At 47.6% G+C, this 16921-nt stretch overlaps 1 protein-coding gene across 4 annotated transcripts in view; it reads left to right on the forward strand.

The window, feature by feature from the left end:
• The window catches only part of LOC138792217 (NACHT, LRR and PYD domains-containing protein 3-like), a 105481-nt gene that overhangs the window by 71757 nt on the left and 16803 nt on the right, over positions 1-16921 (forward strand). For all 4 annotated transcript variants that reach the window (XM_069969360.1, XM_069969362.1, XM_069969361.1 and 1 more), the window contains one exon: positions 5099-6797. In XM_069969360.1, the coding sequence (XP_069825461.1) occupies positions 5099-6797 (1699 nt within the window). The remainder of the gene's footprint in view (positions 1-5098; positions 6798-16921) is intronic.

Below are 16921 nucleotides of genomic sequence, written 5' to 3' on the forward strand. Positions count from 1 at the left end.
TGTCGAGTGGTCCGAAGGGCAAGAGACCGCGTTCCGAACTTTGAAAGCCCTGTTAGCCTCACCTCCCATCTTGGCCTATCCTGATTATAATCTTGGAAAAAGTAGTAGGCTCTCTAGAAGTAGGGTCTCTAGAGAGCCTACTACTTTTTCCTATTTATTACTACTGTACTAGCGCTGAGACAGTAGTGCACTCGAAGTAGGTGGATTTCCATACACATCAATAAGGTGCAGCGAATCCCTATCACCATATCTGATTATAATCTTCTTTTCCGGCTTTATACTGATGCCAGCTTCCAAGGCCTTGGGGCCGTGCTATCTCCAGTCCAAGACAATCGGGAGAGAGTTATCGCCTTTGCCAGCCGAAGCCTAAGGGGTGCCGAGAAGAATGACAATAACTACAGCTCATTCAAACTGGAACTGCTAGCTCTAGTGTGGGCCGTCACCGAAAAATTCAAAGACTACCTCGCAGCCACACCTTTCACTATCTACACGAACAACAACCCGCTAGCTCAATACCGCCTGGCTTGGTGCCTTGGAACAACGGTGGGCCTCCCGATTGGCGAACTTTGACTTCGAAATCAAGTACCGAAGCGGCAAGGCCAATGTCAATGCGGATCACTTGTCTCGGCTGCCTAAAGGCGAGGAACCCCCGGAGGATGGTGACAGGGAGGATCTTGAGATGCCCCCCTTCTACCAAAGATTCACCACCCAGAGTGTCGTGAATGCGGCTAAGGCGGAAGAACCTTCCTCTAAATCGAGTGCTCATCAAGAGGTGACCAGGGGCAAACCGTTCAGGAGGAGTCCAGGGTTCTGGGGGAGATCCATGACTACCTCTCCACTGGTCGAGTACCCATGCGAATTAAAAGGCTCTATCAGGACGTCGAGCTGAGACGACTCTGGAGGCAGCGGAAGAGACTTTTCCTACACAAGGGCCTAATACTGAGGAACTCGCTGGACCCAGTCTCAGGGGAAAGGTGCCATCAAATCCTGATTCCCCAGCGGGACGCCAAGATGGATTGGGATGAGGGCCGATGTCGAATATTGGTGTGCCGAGTGCCCCGCTTGCAGTATCACTAAGGCCGGGGGAAGAGAGGCTAGAGCCCCCTTGCATCCCATTGTGTCCCACAGGCTGAATCAACTTGTTACCCTGAATCATGTGAAGTTGGCCCCGACGAGGTGCGGATACACCTACGCTCTAACCATGGTCAACCACTACTCCAAGTGGGTAGTCGTGGTGCCTGTCAGGGATCTGACTGCATTCGAATCCCAACTCTTCCATGAACTGTGTACCTATCACCGAAGAAGATCCATACCACTGCCTATCACCCTCAAGGGAATGGCCTCTGTGAAAAAATTAACCAGGTCCTTATTAATATGCTAAGGACGGCTTCTGTGGCTAAAACAGTTGAGTGGCCCCATCTGCTGGACGAGTTGGTCGAGATCTACAATAATACCACTCACTGTTCTACTGGCTACTCCCCTTTCTACTGGCTACTCCCCTTTCTACTGGCTACTCCCCTTTCTGGCTACTCCCCCTTCTGATGTTTGGGCGTCAAGGTCAGCTTCCTCAGGACCGCGCCCTCGGAGTTCAAGTCCCTGACACTCAACCCTCTGCCAAACACTGACTGGGTCCAGGAGCATCAGAGGAGGATCCAGAATGCCAGAGAGATTGTCGATCAGAAGATCAATGCCCTATCCAGAGGCTGACGTGTACAATGTCAAGAAGTCGGGCCTAGCCCCCCAAACTGTGCACCGGAATAGGATGAAGCGATGTACGAAAGAGGATCTGCAAAGTCTCGCAGCCCTCTATCCAGCCCCTTTTCAGGCACCTCTGCTGACTCTGGAGACCCCGCCTAAGCTGCCTTCTCTAGAGGATATGTTACAAACTTATCTGTTCCTCATGCCAATTGGCTATCAAGGGGTCCCCGTGGGCATTGCGGTCACCCCTCCTCCCACAGCTCCTCCTCTCCAGCTGGATACCGTGGATGACCACCAACCTGCTCCAGAGCAAGCTACCGATGAAGGTGTCCTTACGCTGAGACGGTCTGAGAGCTCAACTCGAGGGACACCACCAGCTCGCTACAGAGAGTAAAGCTGCTGCCATTGTTTATATGCCATATATATGTGTGCTACTGTATTTACTATATTGCCTTAGTTAGAAAGTTACGTAACGTTCAAGTTTTGTACCTGGTCCTCCTGACCAAGCCCTTTGTTGTACACTATCCAGCCATGAGCTGAAAGGACACTCAGTTACTATACAGTTTTTCAGTGCCTGTTCTCAGAGCCTTTTCATGGACGATGGTTCTAATAAAGTTAGTTATTGCTTTACAGTAACCAGAGTTTATTTTCATATAGAGTCATATATTTTTCCTTCTCCTCTTAGTAAGAAGCAAGTTCATATAGATAACCTCAGAGAGAGTGTATTTTTCTAAAGAGTATGTTGAACAATTGGACCGTACAATTGTACGGTATGTATGGGGCGCCCAATGTATGCTTGTGTTTGTTATTTTCTTCTTTCCCTCTTCAAGTTGTCCAAATCACTCCATGCGCACACATGCTCAAGTTGTCAAGACACCCAAGGAGCAACACAGGTTTCCATGTGTCTTTTCCAGTAGGGTAACCTATTGCCACTGTAAACCTACTGTCTAAACTGCCTGGAACTTGAGGGTCACCCGCCAGCAGTTGAGTAGTCCTGCTGGCTTTAGGCACCCCTAGGGGAAGTCCTGCCGCTAGTTTTTTCTTTTTTTTGGGTTAAAAAGGTTGTTTGTTTATGAGAAGGGTAATAAAATATTAGGATTATTGTGTAAGACTATTGTAAAGTAAGTGTCAATTTTTAAGTTTTGATTCATATTATGTGATATGTTTGATATAGATGACAAAAAATTAAAGATAAAAAAAGGGGGGAAATTAAGTTTTGCCAACATTGTGTTTGTTTTCAAGATTAGGTGAGATTCTTGTAGTTATATATGTCTTAGTTTTCTGGATCTCTTCATTTCTGCATATACACTTTTAAACAAGCGCTCCTAGAATTTTTTTCCCCTGACCCATTTGTAATTGGTGTGATTTAACCCCCTAATGACGTTAGTTTTCAAATTTATGTTGGTCACTTTTGATTTGATTTTTTTGTAATGTATTGCAGGACTGTAAAAAAAAATATTTGTGAAGTGGAATTGAGATTTTTTTTTTTGACATTTGAATCTTTTTTTTTCGTTTACACTTTTTTTAAATTTAGATATTCAGGCTGTGTTCACACTATGTGAGGGCAGTGGCTTGTTTCATGACAGGGGCTGTTGTTGTGCAGATAACGGTCATTGTTAAAAAAAAATAATGGCCGTTGTTTGTGTTTTTAATCCTTGATATTCCCTTTAAGTCCCCCTAGGAAACTTTTTATAAGCAATCATACCACGTGTTATTACCAACCAGGGTGAAGCGGGTAAATTGCAGGTAGTGGGTGGAGGGGGTCAATTGCATGTGAAGGCAAATGGAGTTAACTGCAGGCGGTGGAGGAGCAGAGGAGGTTAACTGCACCAGTGTGTGTGTGGGGGGGGGGGGGGTGCAGGTGGAATGGGAGCTCACGCCGCATTTTTGCAGTCAGTTTTTTCATTCATTTTGATGCATTTTATAAATTAAAGAAAAAAAAAGTTCCTCCCTGAATTAATAGTAATCAGTGGGAAATGCAGCATTTAATGTGGTGCAGCACTTTCACTATAATAGAGAGAGACGCCATTAGTTGAATGTAAGGCAACTATTACTTGATAAGAGAAATAGCTTATGGTGCAATGTGCACCTCTCACCCTTCTGCCGGTTGCTGGTTTCATGCCAGGTCGGGTCCCGTGTGGAGCTATTCCTTTCTCTTTGCGGCGTGGTCTAGTGCTGTTCCAAATGGTGTAGCAGGCGCCTGCGGCCAGGTTTGCCTTCAGATTTAAGGAGTGGATATCTTGCGCATGCTCAGATGAGCTTGATGCCCACGGGACCTCGTGGGTTTTTGGCGGCAATTTCAAATTCTGCCGTTTGTTGGACAAAATTCCGTGGATGTAGTTTTATGATGTGGATTATATTAGATCTAGGGATTGGCTGGACGCGTTTCAGAGCCTTCTTGGCTCTTTCCTCAGCAGCGGGTATTGTGTGATGATGGTAGAGATGTCCAATATTTAAAGGGGCCATTCACCTATGATTGGATGATAGGTAATCAGTGAAATCCAGTGTTCAGATTGGAGCATAGGTGACTGGTAAAAAGTGGATTGGACCTGACCAGTCCACAGTATGCATAGTGGAAAAAGCAGTAATGATCGAGTAAATGAAAAATAAAATAAAATAAAATAGAATCACATATATAAGGTTTCTATAAGGATTCTATTTTATTTTATTTTTCATTTGTATAGTTGAGAGTAGAGTGGAACAGCATAGAGGAGAGGAGTTTGTCAAGGGAGTCCCAATCCAAAGTAGTACTGTGCACTGCCGGAACTTTAGAACAATACTTGAGACTTGAGAGAAGTTTACTTGTACTCGTGTTTAGACTAGTGTCTGACCACCTTCTGCCCTTCAGTGTCGAGTTACCCATCCTAATAGGGTGATACAAGCCCCACCCGTGGTTACCTGGGTGAAGCTAAGTATCCAAGGGTGTCCCGGTGTCTTCTGGTAGCTTTGTTCTATCCAGGCTAGTTCCTCTGGGTATCAGGATACCACCCTGCACTTTGTAGAGTGGTTCTCAGTGTGGGCTGGGTTTATCCATGACTTTCTCCCTGTTGTAGTGTCTAGCACTGCATAGTAGCAATAGTATACAGAGTGAAAGAACTGAGTGTCTCTGGTTGCTTCATACACGTGTGTCTTAACTAGACTAGACTGAGCTTGACTTGTCCCGGAAAGGGGTCCTGGCAGAGCCAGGCCCTGGCTTGGCTACAGCAGGGACATCTGCTTTGTGTGTCCTTCTCCCATGAGAATCCTGATAAGACTGAACTACTTACACCTCCTCCCACCAGTGCAAAACTCCTCCTACAGGGGGAGCTCTTAAACCAAAACGCTCTTAAACCAAGTTACCACTGTATTCTGTAATGTTTCTGCTTCTTATATTTTACCTTTCTCTTCCTATTCTCTACAGATGTCCAGAAACTTCACAAGGAACATTTATATGAGAAAACTGAGAAACTTACAGAGAACAAACCTCCAAAATGTAACCAGGAAGAGGAAAGCTTCCCATTGTGGGCACGTTATGTGAACCTCGTCATTGTCTACACGGATAACTTTAGGGAACGCTCTGTGAATGAGCTCATAGAGACCGGGATAAAACATGAGAAATATTTAAAGGAAACTCAAAATAAGTTACAACGAATTTCCCCCAAGAAGATGTTCCGCTGGTGCCACCGATCCAGACTTGTGCCACATATAGTGATGGTGAGCGGAGTGCCGGGTGTAGGGAAGACCACACTGATGCAGAAGTTTGTCTATGACTGGGTGAGGGGCGATCTCTATCAAAGATTCTCTTTTGTCTTCTTCTTCAAATTCCGGGAGCTGAACAGACTGGATGAGGTTAGTCTGGAGACCATGATCCTCCAACAATACCCTTATCTGGAGCCGCAGATTGAGAACATCTTACAAGATCCAAAGAAACTTCTCTTCATATTTGATGGATTAGATGAAAGCAATCACACAATTAATTTGACATCACGTTACTTGTGCTCTAATCCTAGAGAGCGCGGACATTGGGGTCAGATTGTGGTTAGTTTGGTGAGAAAGTCTCTTCTTAATGGTTGTTCTGTTCTAATGACCAGTCGTCCCACCAGACTGGCATCAACTAATTGTCATGTTTTCCAGCAAATAGTAGAAATTATCGGGTTTTTTCCAGAAGAACGACAGACGTACTTTGAGAATTTCTTCTCTGACCCTGATCTGGCAGAAAAGGCTTTTACTTATGTGAAGCAGAATGACACATTGTACACGTTCTGTTACCTCCCGTCCTACTGCTGGATCATCTGTACAGTGTTATCCAGAAGCTTCCAGACAACAAGTAGTGATCAGCCGCCATCATTATTACCCAAAACAGTCACCCAGCTCTTTGCCATATTTGTCGCCAACATCCTGGCCAATCACAGCCTGGAGAAAAGTGACGCTCAGAAGGTCCTGCAGTCCATCGGATGGATGGCAGAACATGGGGTCATGCATCATAGGATTATTTTTGATGATCGAGATCTGGATTCCTTCCATGTGGACAATAAGTCAAAGCTCTTATCAAGTTTTCTGATGGAATTGGGGGAACCTGTGACCTATTCCTTCTTACATCTCACTGTTCAGGAGTTCTTCTCTGCCTTGGTGCATTATGCTGATTATTCTCCTGAGAAGTTACAGCAATCACTAAATAAAGCCAAATTCTATTGTGATGGACGTAGTGAGATGTTCCTCCGTTTCCTGTGTGGTCTATCAGACGCCTCCACCAGGTCAATGCTAACTGGATACCTGGACACACAAGCGGCTCAGGCCTCCAGAGATGTCATCACTTGGCTGAGGAACCTTATTCTAGAAGAACAGAGGCTGGAGGAAAGTGAAGACAAGAAGCGACATCTCCTTAGGACATTCTACTATCTGTATGAATCCCGGAATAAACCTCTAGTGCAGGAATCATTACAATCATACAGAAGATTAGACCTTTCTGATGTCCACATGTCAACTCTAGACTGCACTGTGTTATCATTCATCATGGAAACCTGCACAAATATGGAAGAACTTAATCTATCAGGATGTTCATTGGGCCCTGAAGGATTAGAGAGACTCGCACCAGTTCTACATAACCTGCAGGATCTGGGGTAAGTGGCTGACTTATTGTTACATTTCTGTGTTATTAATGTTCTGACAAATATCTGATACATTTATTGTCCTTATACTCCATGCCTGTTAGTATGGCTCCTATCATAGATGGGGTCAGATTCCTGTGGAAATATTAGTGAAGGGGCGTGGCCTGAGCGGAGATGTGAGCGGACGCGCGGCCCGGAGCTCCTGCCACCCTATCCTGTCTATCATCCGTCACAGCCCTTATCACCTGATAAAAACTGCACCACCCGGTCCCTGAAGTGCCCAAGAAGCCGCCCATACCCTTTGCAGCCATGGTATACACTAAGCAGATGAGGGGGAAGGCAGGAAAGGAGTCGGGCACAGCGACCCCACAAAAAACAAGATGGTGCTGCGGCCTCGGATCGGTTGTGTGACCTGGCGGCGAGACTAGGCAAATATGCAGATGTACAGCCTGAGGTAGAGTAGGGAGATGAGGAGCAGGACGATGTTTCTCCAGGAGAACTCCAGGTACACTGGCAGCCACAGCTTCTGCAGACTGTATTGTAGAGGAGGAGGGAGGGGGCAGTGCAGCTCCTCTAGACCCTGCACCAGTTACTGAGCCCACGATTAAGGATGTGTATACTGTATTCTGATCTCTGTAGCGAATCTTAATGAAAGTGCAGTGTCCCAGAACATGCAGACTACTACTCCTATTATGCTCCTTTCTATTGCTATGCCTCTATTGCTATGTCAATGCCTGTTCTGGTAAGTGTTTGCACTGCAACTGCTGCTGGTTTTCCCCTGGTATTCTCTGGTTATGTGCATTCTCATGCATATTCTCATGTATTCCTGTGTATTATTGCATTGTACAGTGGTATGCAAGGCTGTTGATCACGTGACCGTGCCAGTGCCCTGTAACCATGGTTCCTCCAATGGCCGACTAGCTCTGGCCAGGAGCAACCATGTGACCTCCCACTTCCTCCTAACAAGTGAGTCTTCCTCCTGCTTCCAAGCAAGGAGGTGGTGTGTGTTGTCTCTCTCCTACCTCAGAGGAGTTGGACTCTTTGCAGGTCCCACTTCACCATTAGAAGTGTGGATCAAGTGCTCTGGGTGTCATTCCGTTATCTCTCCTAATCGCTACAAGGATTCACAGCAAGTATTCTTCTCAAGTTAAACTACCCAGCAACGCTATCTCTCTCATACTCCTACTCCTATCATCCGGCACGTATTCTCACAGCCTATGCAGCATCACTCTTGCTTTACCTGTCAAAGCCTGCTATATACCCGGTTGCAACCAGACAGAACTGTTGCTACTAGTTACCTCATCTATAATTAAACCGCTGTTACTGAACCCTGGCATTGGTGTCCACTAACTGGTGCCCTGACTAGGTGCAGCGAGGAATCACATGCCCATCATCACCCGCAGATTCCACAGACCGGCCCTACAGCTGTACCGCCCTCACGCCTATACCGTGACAAGTATACACCCTGCAGCTGCCCCGGTTATTGCCCGCTCATAACAACAGCACTGTGGAAGTGGCCCCAGGGGCCAGGGCATCGCAAAAGGATGCAGGAGGACCCTGAGTAGGCTTCTTCTTTTTCTCCCATGGATAATAATGTGAGGGTGCCGGAGTAGGAGCCTCACTGGACGCAGTAGTGACCACAATGCTGGGCGTCACGGTGGTGATGGGGGAGATGACGGGTGCCACGTGGTACGTCACTGATGTGGTGGAACAGGCGGCCTTAGCCACGGCAGCAGGAGCAGTGGAGTGGGCAGGGGTAGTAGCTGAACCTGAAGCCTTGGAAGCAGCAGTGATAGAACCCAGAGATTTAAAATCCTGCCGGTCTTCATCCCAGTTTTCTGAAGGGGTTGGTAAGAAAGGCCTTTGGACCGGATTCTTGGGCCTGGTAACGGCTGCAGCCCAAGGACCCTTTGGGGACCCCACGAGAGTATACTCCACAACTTCCCCAGCAGTGAGGTTGTTCAAGTAGGCTGGCTGATAGTCCCTCATCGCAGCCCTCCGGTTGACCAGCACCAGCAGCCCAGTGTAGGAGTCCATGATCAGCCCATATCTCCTACGTTTATCAAATTTAGTAACAGCTCCCCTTCTTTTCTCCATAGGGGCCGCGCCTGGTCTGGGTTGCTATAATTTACGGATGAAGAGTCGCTCTGACGCGGCATTAGACTCAGGTATGGGGTGTAGGGGTGACCCCAGAGTGGGGCGTGATCGGGATAGGGCACCACTGGTAGTGATTCCGGCGCTAGGCCGGTTTTGGCAAAAGACCCATCACTAGCAATCGGAGCTGTGGTGGTCTGCCAGGCAGTAGTAGAGGCCGCAGGCACAGTAGTAGCCATAGTGGGGGCAGCTCTAGTGGCAGGCGGCAAGAGGGAGAGGGCCCTTTGGATGTCGTCCACTATCTGCATCACTTTGGGCTCCCGACCAAACACCCATTGTGGCAACGGCGGGGAGTCACGCCCAAGAGGGCGCCATAGGCCCGGAGAGATAGGACCTTTTCGGAAAGTCTTTCCCCCGGGATCAGGGTTAAGAGGTACTTGAGGAGACTCATCCAGAATCCGGTTGTCCTCGGAGGAGAGGGATGGCCCCATGGAGAAAGTATACTTTGAAGAACCGGAGGAGTCAGGGCTCGAGGGGCCGCTAAGGCCAGAAGAGACTTCCTTGCTTGCTTCAGGGCTGCTTGGGGTAGAGGCCCGGCTCCGGTCCTCGGAGATCCCCATCTGCTGTCGCTGTCTGAGGGCAGCGGGGCCAGCAGGCATGCCGGATCGGTGCAGGTGCAGCAGTAGCCGGTGAGCACTCCCTACAGGACGCCATCTTGCTGCGCACTGGCGTGGTCTTGAGGACCTGGGAGGAGGCGGAGCGCAGAGGCTGAAGTTCCGGCCCAGTAGTCTTCCCGGCAACAGTGGCGTCATCCGGCACAGGCAGCCAATCAGGAGGATCCACCGTAAAGTCTATGGCGCCGGGCGATTCCCGCGCTTGGGCAGCATGGCAATTAACCCCCTTCTCACCGGGGTATGGCGCAGTTACGAATAGTAAGGGACAGCGGTCATCTTGCACACTGTTTAGGGCCCTGAGCACCTCGATTACTCCCATGGTGATATGGCAAGGTGTTTCTGGGGATCTGTAGCGTACCTTGAGAATGGCTGGCAGTCAGCACAACGTATTCCAATCCTGTTCGTGACGCCAAAAAGATGCCATGCCCAGAGGGACACTCCGCTGAGAGTTGTAGTACTAGGCAGGAACCGGGCCAGCTGCTTGCTGGATAGTGGTCACGGTATAGGCACGAGGGATTGCAGCTGTCGTCCGGGCACCTGACCAAGCGGAGGCTGAGCATCAATTCTTCGTTGTCCTTAGTCACAGCACCAATAATTACACCAATGTAAAGATTTAGAAACAACGGTAGTTGTGTATTTATTATAACGGTGGTAAATTGTAGCAACAGTCTCTCCGGATGCAACCGGGTATAAGGCAGACTTGAATAAGGCAAAGAATGGGTGATGCTGCAATAAGGCTGTGAGAGTAGCTTGCCAGATGATGAGGATAGTAGTAGTAATACTGGAGATGAGATGCTGGGTGGAATGAATCTGAGATGAGTACTTGCAGTAGATGGAATGAGATGATGAGAAGGATAACTGAAAACGACACCCAGCTGAGGATCTTGAGACTTGAGACAGGAACACAGCCAATGGACTGTAGCAGCAGAGCACACAGAGACCTCTCTCCTAGCAGAGAGAGAGGTCACACACACCCTTCTTCCCTGAAGGTGGAAAGAAGACTGAGGTAGAACAGGAAGTTACATGGTATTCCTAGCCAAAGCTCGATGGCTATTGGGGCTACCATGGCAACAGGGCACGGTCATGTGATACACCAAGCCTTTGCATCATCACACCTTTAGGACATATAGGACTGAATATACCTGGAAATGAGTGAAACAGCAGACCTGAACACTGAGGGGGTGACACAATACACAGTTTGCTGTGGACCATAGCTTTCCAGAACAGAACTGGCTATAATAAAGGTGTAGAGATAAAGTGACAAATAAATACTCTGTTCTGGGACACTGCAGCTGGACGCTAACGAACGCAGTATTAAGCAGGAAGCGAGACGGAATTGATTGTTCTTAGAAGAACTATTGTTAGTCCGTGCCAAATCTTGTACCGGGATGGTAACATTTTCTGCTATGTTATGTTGATTTCGGGTTTATAATATGCTTTACATTTACTGTTGCCTAAGGGGTATGTGAATGACAATCTCCCTGTAATAATGGGTGGTGGGCGGCCAGGATGAACAAACCTGTTTCCCTTCTTATTTGTTTGTACTGAGTGCTGCTCACCACAGTGTGCTTTTTTCCTGTATAGTGAACCTTGGTTGCAGTCTCCAAAAAAGAGACAATGCTTACACACTTTGGGGGAGATTTATCAAAGGGTGTAAAATTTAGACTGGTGCAAACTGCCAACAGCAACCAATCACAGCTCAGCTTTCCTTTCAGCACTGCAAAAGCTGAGCTGTGATTGGTTGCTGGGGGTAATTTGCACCAGTCTAAATTTTACACCCTTTGATAAATCTCCCCCTTTGTTTTTTGTTTGACGTTTGTTGTTAGGTTGTCATACCGCATTGTGCCACTAGATGTCATACATGCTCCAGGTACTGAATGCTACATTACTGTGCCCTCATTATCTCCTTTCGCTCCCTTTGCCCTTCATATTTGTAATGAAACACAATGGAATACAAGCTACATATGGCTATGTTTACACTACGTAAGTTTCCGTCTGTAGCGCGTTCCGTGAATAAGCGGACGGAGACTTACGTAGTTTGCGTACAATGGGAAGTATACGATCTACGGCTGCACAGTTGACACTACGTAAGAGCTTACGCCAGGATCGTATGATATCTCATGCTTATTACTCTGTGTACACTACATATTCTTGTGGGGTGTCCATACTAATACATAGCAGCTTATCTTCTATCTGTCATTCTTCTTCTGTGGACTCAGGTATGTTTGCCTACATTGTACCATCTACAGAGTGTCTATTATACTGGTAGCAATATATATACCTGCCCCCCTATAGCCAGAGTGTTCTGATAAAGAACTGCTTCTATTATCTAATCTTCCGCCTTTGCCCACGTTGCGAATAGGAGACCTCAATAATTTACTAAATCCTTGTCTTGACAAGTTGGCAGCAGCTGGTGTTTCTTTGACAGACACACCAACTCCCATGGCTAAGATGTTCATTGAAGCAGGTCTGGTGGATATCTGGAGAATGCGCAATCCTGACGTTAAAGAGTCAATGTCGTTTGTTTCTTTTTTTTTTTTTTTCCCCGAAATCAATAGTCCAGGCGATTTTAGGCAAATATGCCATTATCTGCATTCAAAAAGACTTTCCCCAGGCCCCCCCTCCTCTCTCTCATTCACTGCAAATGATGAAGACGGGGGGAGAGCTTCACACGTACCGATTTGCAGCGTTAATAACGCTGCGAGTCGGCTAGGTCCTGGCAGAACACTATCACTACATACACACAGTGGTCTGAACGACCGCTGCATGTATGTAATTCTGCCGGCCGCTTAACCTCTTCTGATGCCGCCCGCCTCCCGCTCCGCTCTGTATACATACCTCCTCGCTCCACGGGGTCCCGACGTCCTGCTCTCGCGCCAGGCCAATCAGTGGCTGCGGCAGGGCAACACACTAATTGGCCGGGCGGGAGAGCAGGACGCCGGGACCCCGTGGAGCGAGGAGGTATGTATACAAAGGCGGAGGGGGCGGCGGCTGAAGGGGTTAAGCGGCCGGCAGAATTACATACACGCAGCAATCGTTTAGACCGCTGTGTGTATGTAGCGAAAGTGATCTGCCAGTACCTAGCCGACTCGCAGCGTTATTAACGCTGCGAGTCGGTACGTGTGAAGCTACCCTAAAACTGCTTTTTCGTGATAAAAATGCATTTTCCAGCTTATAAACCCAGTTACAACGTTTCTTAAAATCGCCTGGACTATTGATTTCTGCAAAAAAAAAATAAATAAACGATAGCGACACTTTAACAGTATACGTGTTATTCCAGGAAATATTAGTGAAGAGAGGGCTGAGGAGTAGATTGAGGATCTTAGGGGAAATATAATATAAATGTAAGATAGTGGCAGCCACGGCATATAATAATAGTACACTAGAGGTGCAAACAGCAAGTCCATAACAACAATCTAGAACAAAAAGAAGAATGTGATAATTAGAGATGAGTGAGTCGTGAAAATTTTTGAAATGTGGAAGGGCTATAGGACACGGAAAAGAACACAGGCGGGGAAATGCTGGTTGGGGCCTAAGGCACGGTCAGGCCTGTGGGAATGCAATGCGTGCTGGTGAGGGGCATTCAGCATCCCTGGTTTTAAGCGACGGGGGGTTACACCGATGATAAGCAGGGCCGGATTAAGGTTGGTGGAGGCCCCGGGCCACAATTTTTTTGGAGGTATGTGGGTTGCCCCCTGCTGTGCCCCAAATAGTTATAAAGTTCCTATGTCCCGATATAGTAATAATGTCCCCTGCTATGTCCACATATAGTAATAATGTCTCTGCTGTGTTCACATATAGTAATAATGTCTCTGCTGTGTACCCCATATAGTAATAATGTCTCCTGCTGTGCCTTCATATAGTAATAATGTCCCCTGCTATGTCCCCATATAGTAATAATGTCCCTGCTGTAGACCCCATATAGTAATAATGTCCCCATATAGTAATAATGTCCCTGCTGTAGACCCCATATAGTAATAATGTCCCCTGCTATGTCCCCATATAGTAGTAATGTCCCTGCTGTAGACCCCATATAGTAATAATGTCCCCTGCTATGTCCCCATATAGTAATAATGTCCCTGCTGTAGACCCCATATAGTAATAATGCTTCCTGCTGTGCCTCCATATAGTAATCATGCCTCCTGCTGTGTCCCCATATAGTACTATTGCCTCTTGCGGTGCACTCCATATAGTAATAATGTCCCCTGCTGTGCCCCCATATAGTAATAATGCCCCTGGTGGCTGTAGTCAACCCCTAGTGGTGTCCTGGTAGCTGTAATTACCCTCCCCCCATCCCCAGTGGTGTCCTGGTAGCTGTAGCTGCCACACCCCCCCCCCCATCCCCACTGGTGTCCTGGTAGCTGTAGTTCTCCCCCCCCCCCAATCCCCAGTGGTGTCCTGGTAGCTGTAGTTCTCCACGGGACCCTGCCATAGATGCAGGCCTGTATTTAGAATTCATGCTGCCCTAGGCATTTTGCATTCTGAGGCCCCCCGGCGCCCCAGCGTGGTGTATGGTGTATGCGCGGTGTATACCCTGGCATGGCTGGCAGGCTGGCACCCCAGCACCTGGTACTACTGAGCGGCACCTCCCGGCTGTCAGTAGTACTGGATGCTGGGTACTGGGGTGCCTGATGCTCTGCTTGATACCCGCTCTTCTCATCAAACAGACTTCACGGAGGAAGGAAGGAGGCCGGGGATGTCTTAGTTTGGGGACCGCTTCTGTCCAGTGTCGGACTGGGGTACCAGGGGCCCACCAGAGGAAATGGTCCTTTGGGCTCACCAATATAGAACCAGGGAGACACGACATGCTGACCCCGTCCTTTCCGGGATTCATCTGTATCTGTGATAAATCCTTCCTAAGGGTCAGTTCACACGTACAGACTCGCAGCTTATATCTCGCTGCAACTCTGTCAGGTCCTGGCAGTTCACTGTCGCGCTGTCTGAACAACCGCTGCGTGTATGTAATTCTGCCGGACCCTTAACCCCTTCTGCTGCCGCCAAGCTCCCGCACCCGCTCTGTATACATTACCTCTCCTCGCTGCACGGGGTCCCGGTGTACTGCTCTCCCGCCCGGCCAATCAGTGTGTTATTTTATACCCCCATGAAATCAGTAGCATTGAGTGATAGACATAAGAAATACTTTTTATTTTATTGGGGATTCGGCTTTGTCTGCTAAGTTAGGTGAGAAGCTACGGATGTTAATCTTAAAAATCTAATCACATAGGGGGAGATTTATCAAACATGGGAGGAGATTTATCAGACATGGGAGGAGATTTATCAGACATGGGAGGAGATTTATCAAACATGGGAGGAGATTTATCAGACATGGGAGGAGATTTATCAAACATGGGAGGAGATTTATCAAACATGGTGTAAAGTGAAACTGGCTCAGTCGCCCCTAGCAACAAATTCACCTTTCATTTTCCAAAGAGTCTGTGAGGAATGAAAGGTGGAATCTGATTGGTTGCCTCCCCTATAGGCCCCGTTCACACTGAGCAAGAACGTCGGAATTCCACGGTGGAACGCTTCACCGCAGAATCCCGCCGTGCTCAGTGTCTCACTGTGAGTGAAGGCGTCCGCTTCTTCCTGTCATTGTCCTGACATGTCATTTCTTTGAGAAGAGAGCGGCGGCAGAGGAGGAGCGCGCGCCCTCTCCTTCACTCAAAGCAGCACACTGAGCACGGCGGGATTCCGCGGCTGAGTGCTCCGACGCAGAATTCCAACATTCTTGCTCAGTGTGAATAGGGCCATAGGGGACATTTATCATTATGGGGTTTTTTTTGGCTAATAAGGAGATTTTGTACACTTCATAAATACCTATCCAAGACTTATTAAGGGTTTTGCGCTATTTTATATCAGTTTTCAATGCTTGCACCTTTTTTCAATGTATGAGAGGGGTTGTTCTATTAACTAGTGCAAATTTTTATTTTTTTTGCGTAAAATCCTCCCCTAGCATAGCTTTGTAGCCAAGCTCTTTTAGACATGGTTCACACTGTGTTATTGCAGCCATTTTTTTTCCCATTAGTTTTTTGCAAAATGGATGAGAAAAAAGGAAGCATTTGTGTGCCTCTATTTTGATCAGTTTCTTTCAGAGTAGGTTCCGGCGCCATCTTGGGCCTCGTGTTAGGCGAACTCCACCAGCCGTTCCGCTGCTGCCATTTGCGCTCTGGTGGGGCTCATCTTGCAGGTAACTGATGCTACCAGTCTACCACCCAAGTTTCTGTTAACCATTGTGCTCAGGATCAGTTCAGGATAATGAAATAGTGGGGTTCTCACGGAGCAGCTCTCACATGCGTCTGCTCTCCTCGCTGTCCAGGCCACGCCCCCGAGCCCCCACTATCTGGTTAAGCAGGTCAGGAATCAGAGGAAGAGGATGCTGGTTCTTTATCGTGATCTTATTCAGGGCGCAGGCGGCCATCCTTCTTACCCACAAAGAAGAAACCTGCCCCCAGAGGGGAACAAGAAGGACGGTTATGACCTTTGCGCAAATTATCCTTGATATATTCACAATCAACCTCTCTTTCTGGTCTAGATAGATTAAATATCCTGCCCTTTGGATATTTGGACTCTGGAAATAATCTATGGCACAATCATAAGGACGATGAGGAGGCAATTCCTCAACTGATCTCTCATCAAAGACATCAATAAAATCAGACAAAAATTCCGGAATTTCTCCTTTCAGCTAGAGTCAAGGTAATACAGTGAGGAGCACACCTCCGTCCCCACTGGATGAGTTCCCTGCTGGACCAGTCAAACACTGGGTTGTGCTGATCCAGCTGGGGTAAACCCAAAATAACATTTGTAGACAGGTTTTCCATAATAAGAAAGTCCAACATTTCAAAGTGAATTAACCCTACCTTTACCACAAGGTGAGGAGTAACATATCGTACCTTCCCCTGAGCCAGAGGAGTAAAGTCCGCTCCATGTTCAACGGGCATTTAAGCTGAAGCGGACACGCTCCCAGACTGGACCAGAAAGACTAGTTTATGAAATTGTCTGACGCCCCAGAATCTATATGCGTAACCGGAGATGTAGTTATCTCCCAAACTTAAAGAAATTGGTAACATCAACTTATTCTTTTTATTGAAGGTTACCTGTGCGCCTGAATGACTCCCTCAATAGTCACTCAGGTGCTGGAGTTTACCGGCAGTGGTCCAGGTCTGGAGGAGCATTCCTGATGTCCGGCCTTTCCACAGTATAGACACAGCTGATTTTGTAACCGATACGCCCTTCTGGTCCTGGCATCAGTGGACGTGATTTGCATGGGTCCCTCTTGTGGTGGAGAAACAGGAGAGGAGAATTTAGGAGAAGAACTTACAGGAGGCAGATTTCTAAGAGGTTCAAGGGTCCCCCTTTCCTTCCGCCTGT

The sequence above is a fragment of the Dendropsophus ebraccatus genome, chromosome 5, assembly GCF_027789765.1.
Source record: "Dendropsophus ebraccatus isolate aDenEbr1 chromosome 5, aDenEbr1.pat, whole genome shotgun sequence".
Lineage (NCBI taxonomy): Eukaryota > Metazoa > Chordata > Amphibia > Anura > Hylidae > Dendropsophus > Dendropsophus ebraccatus.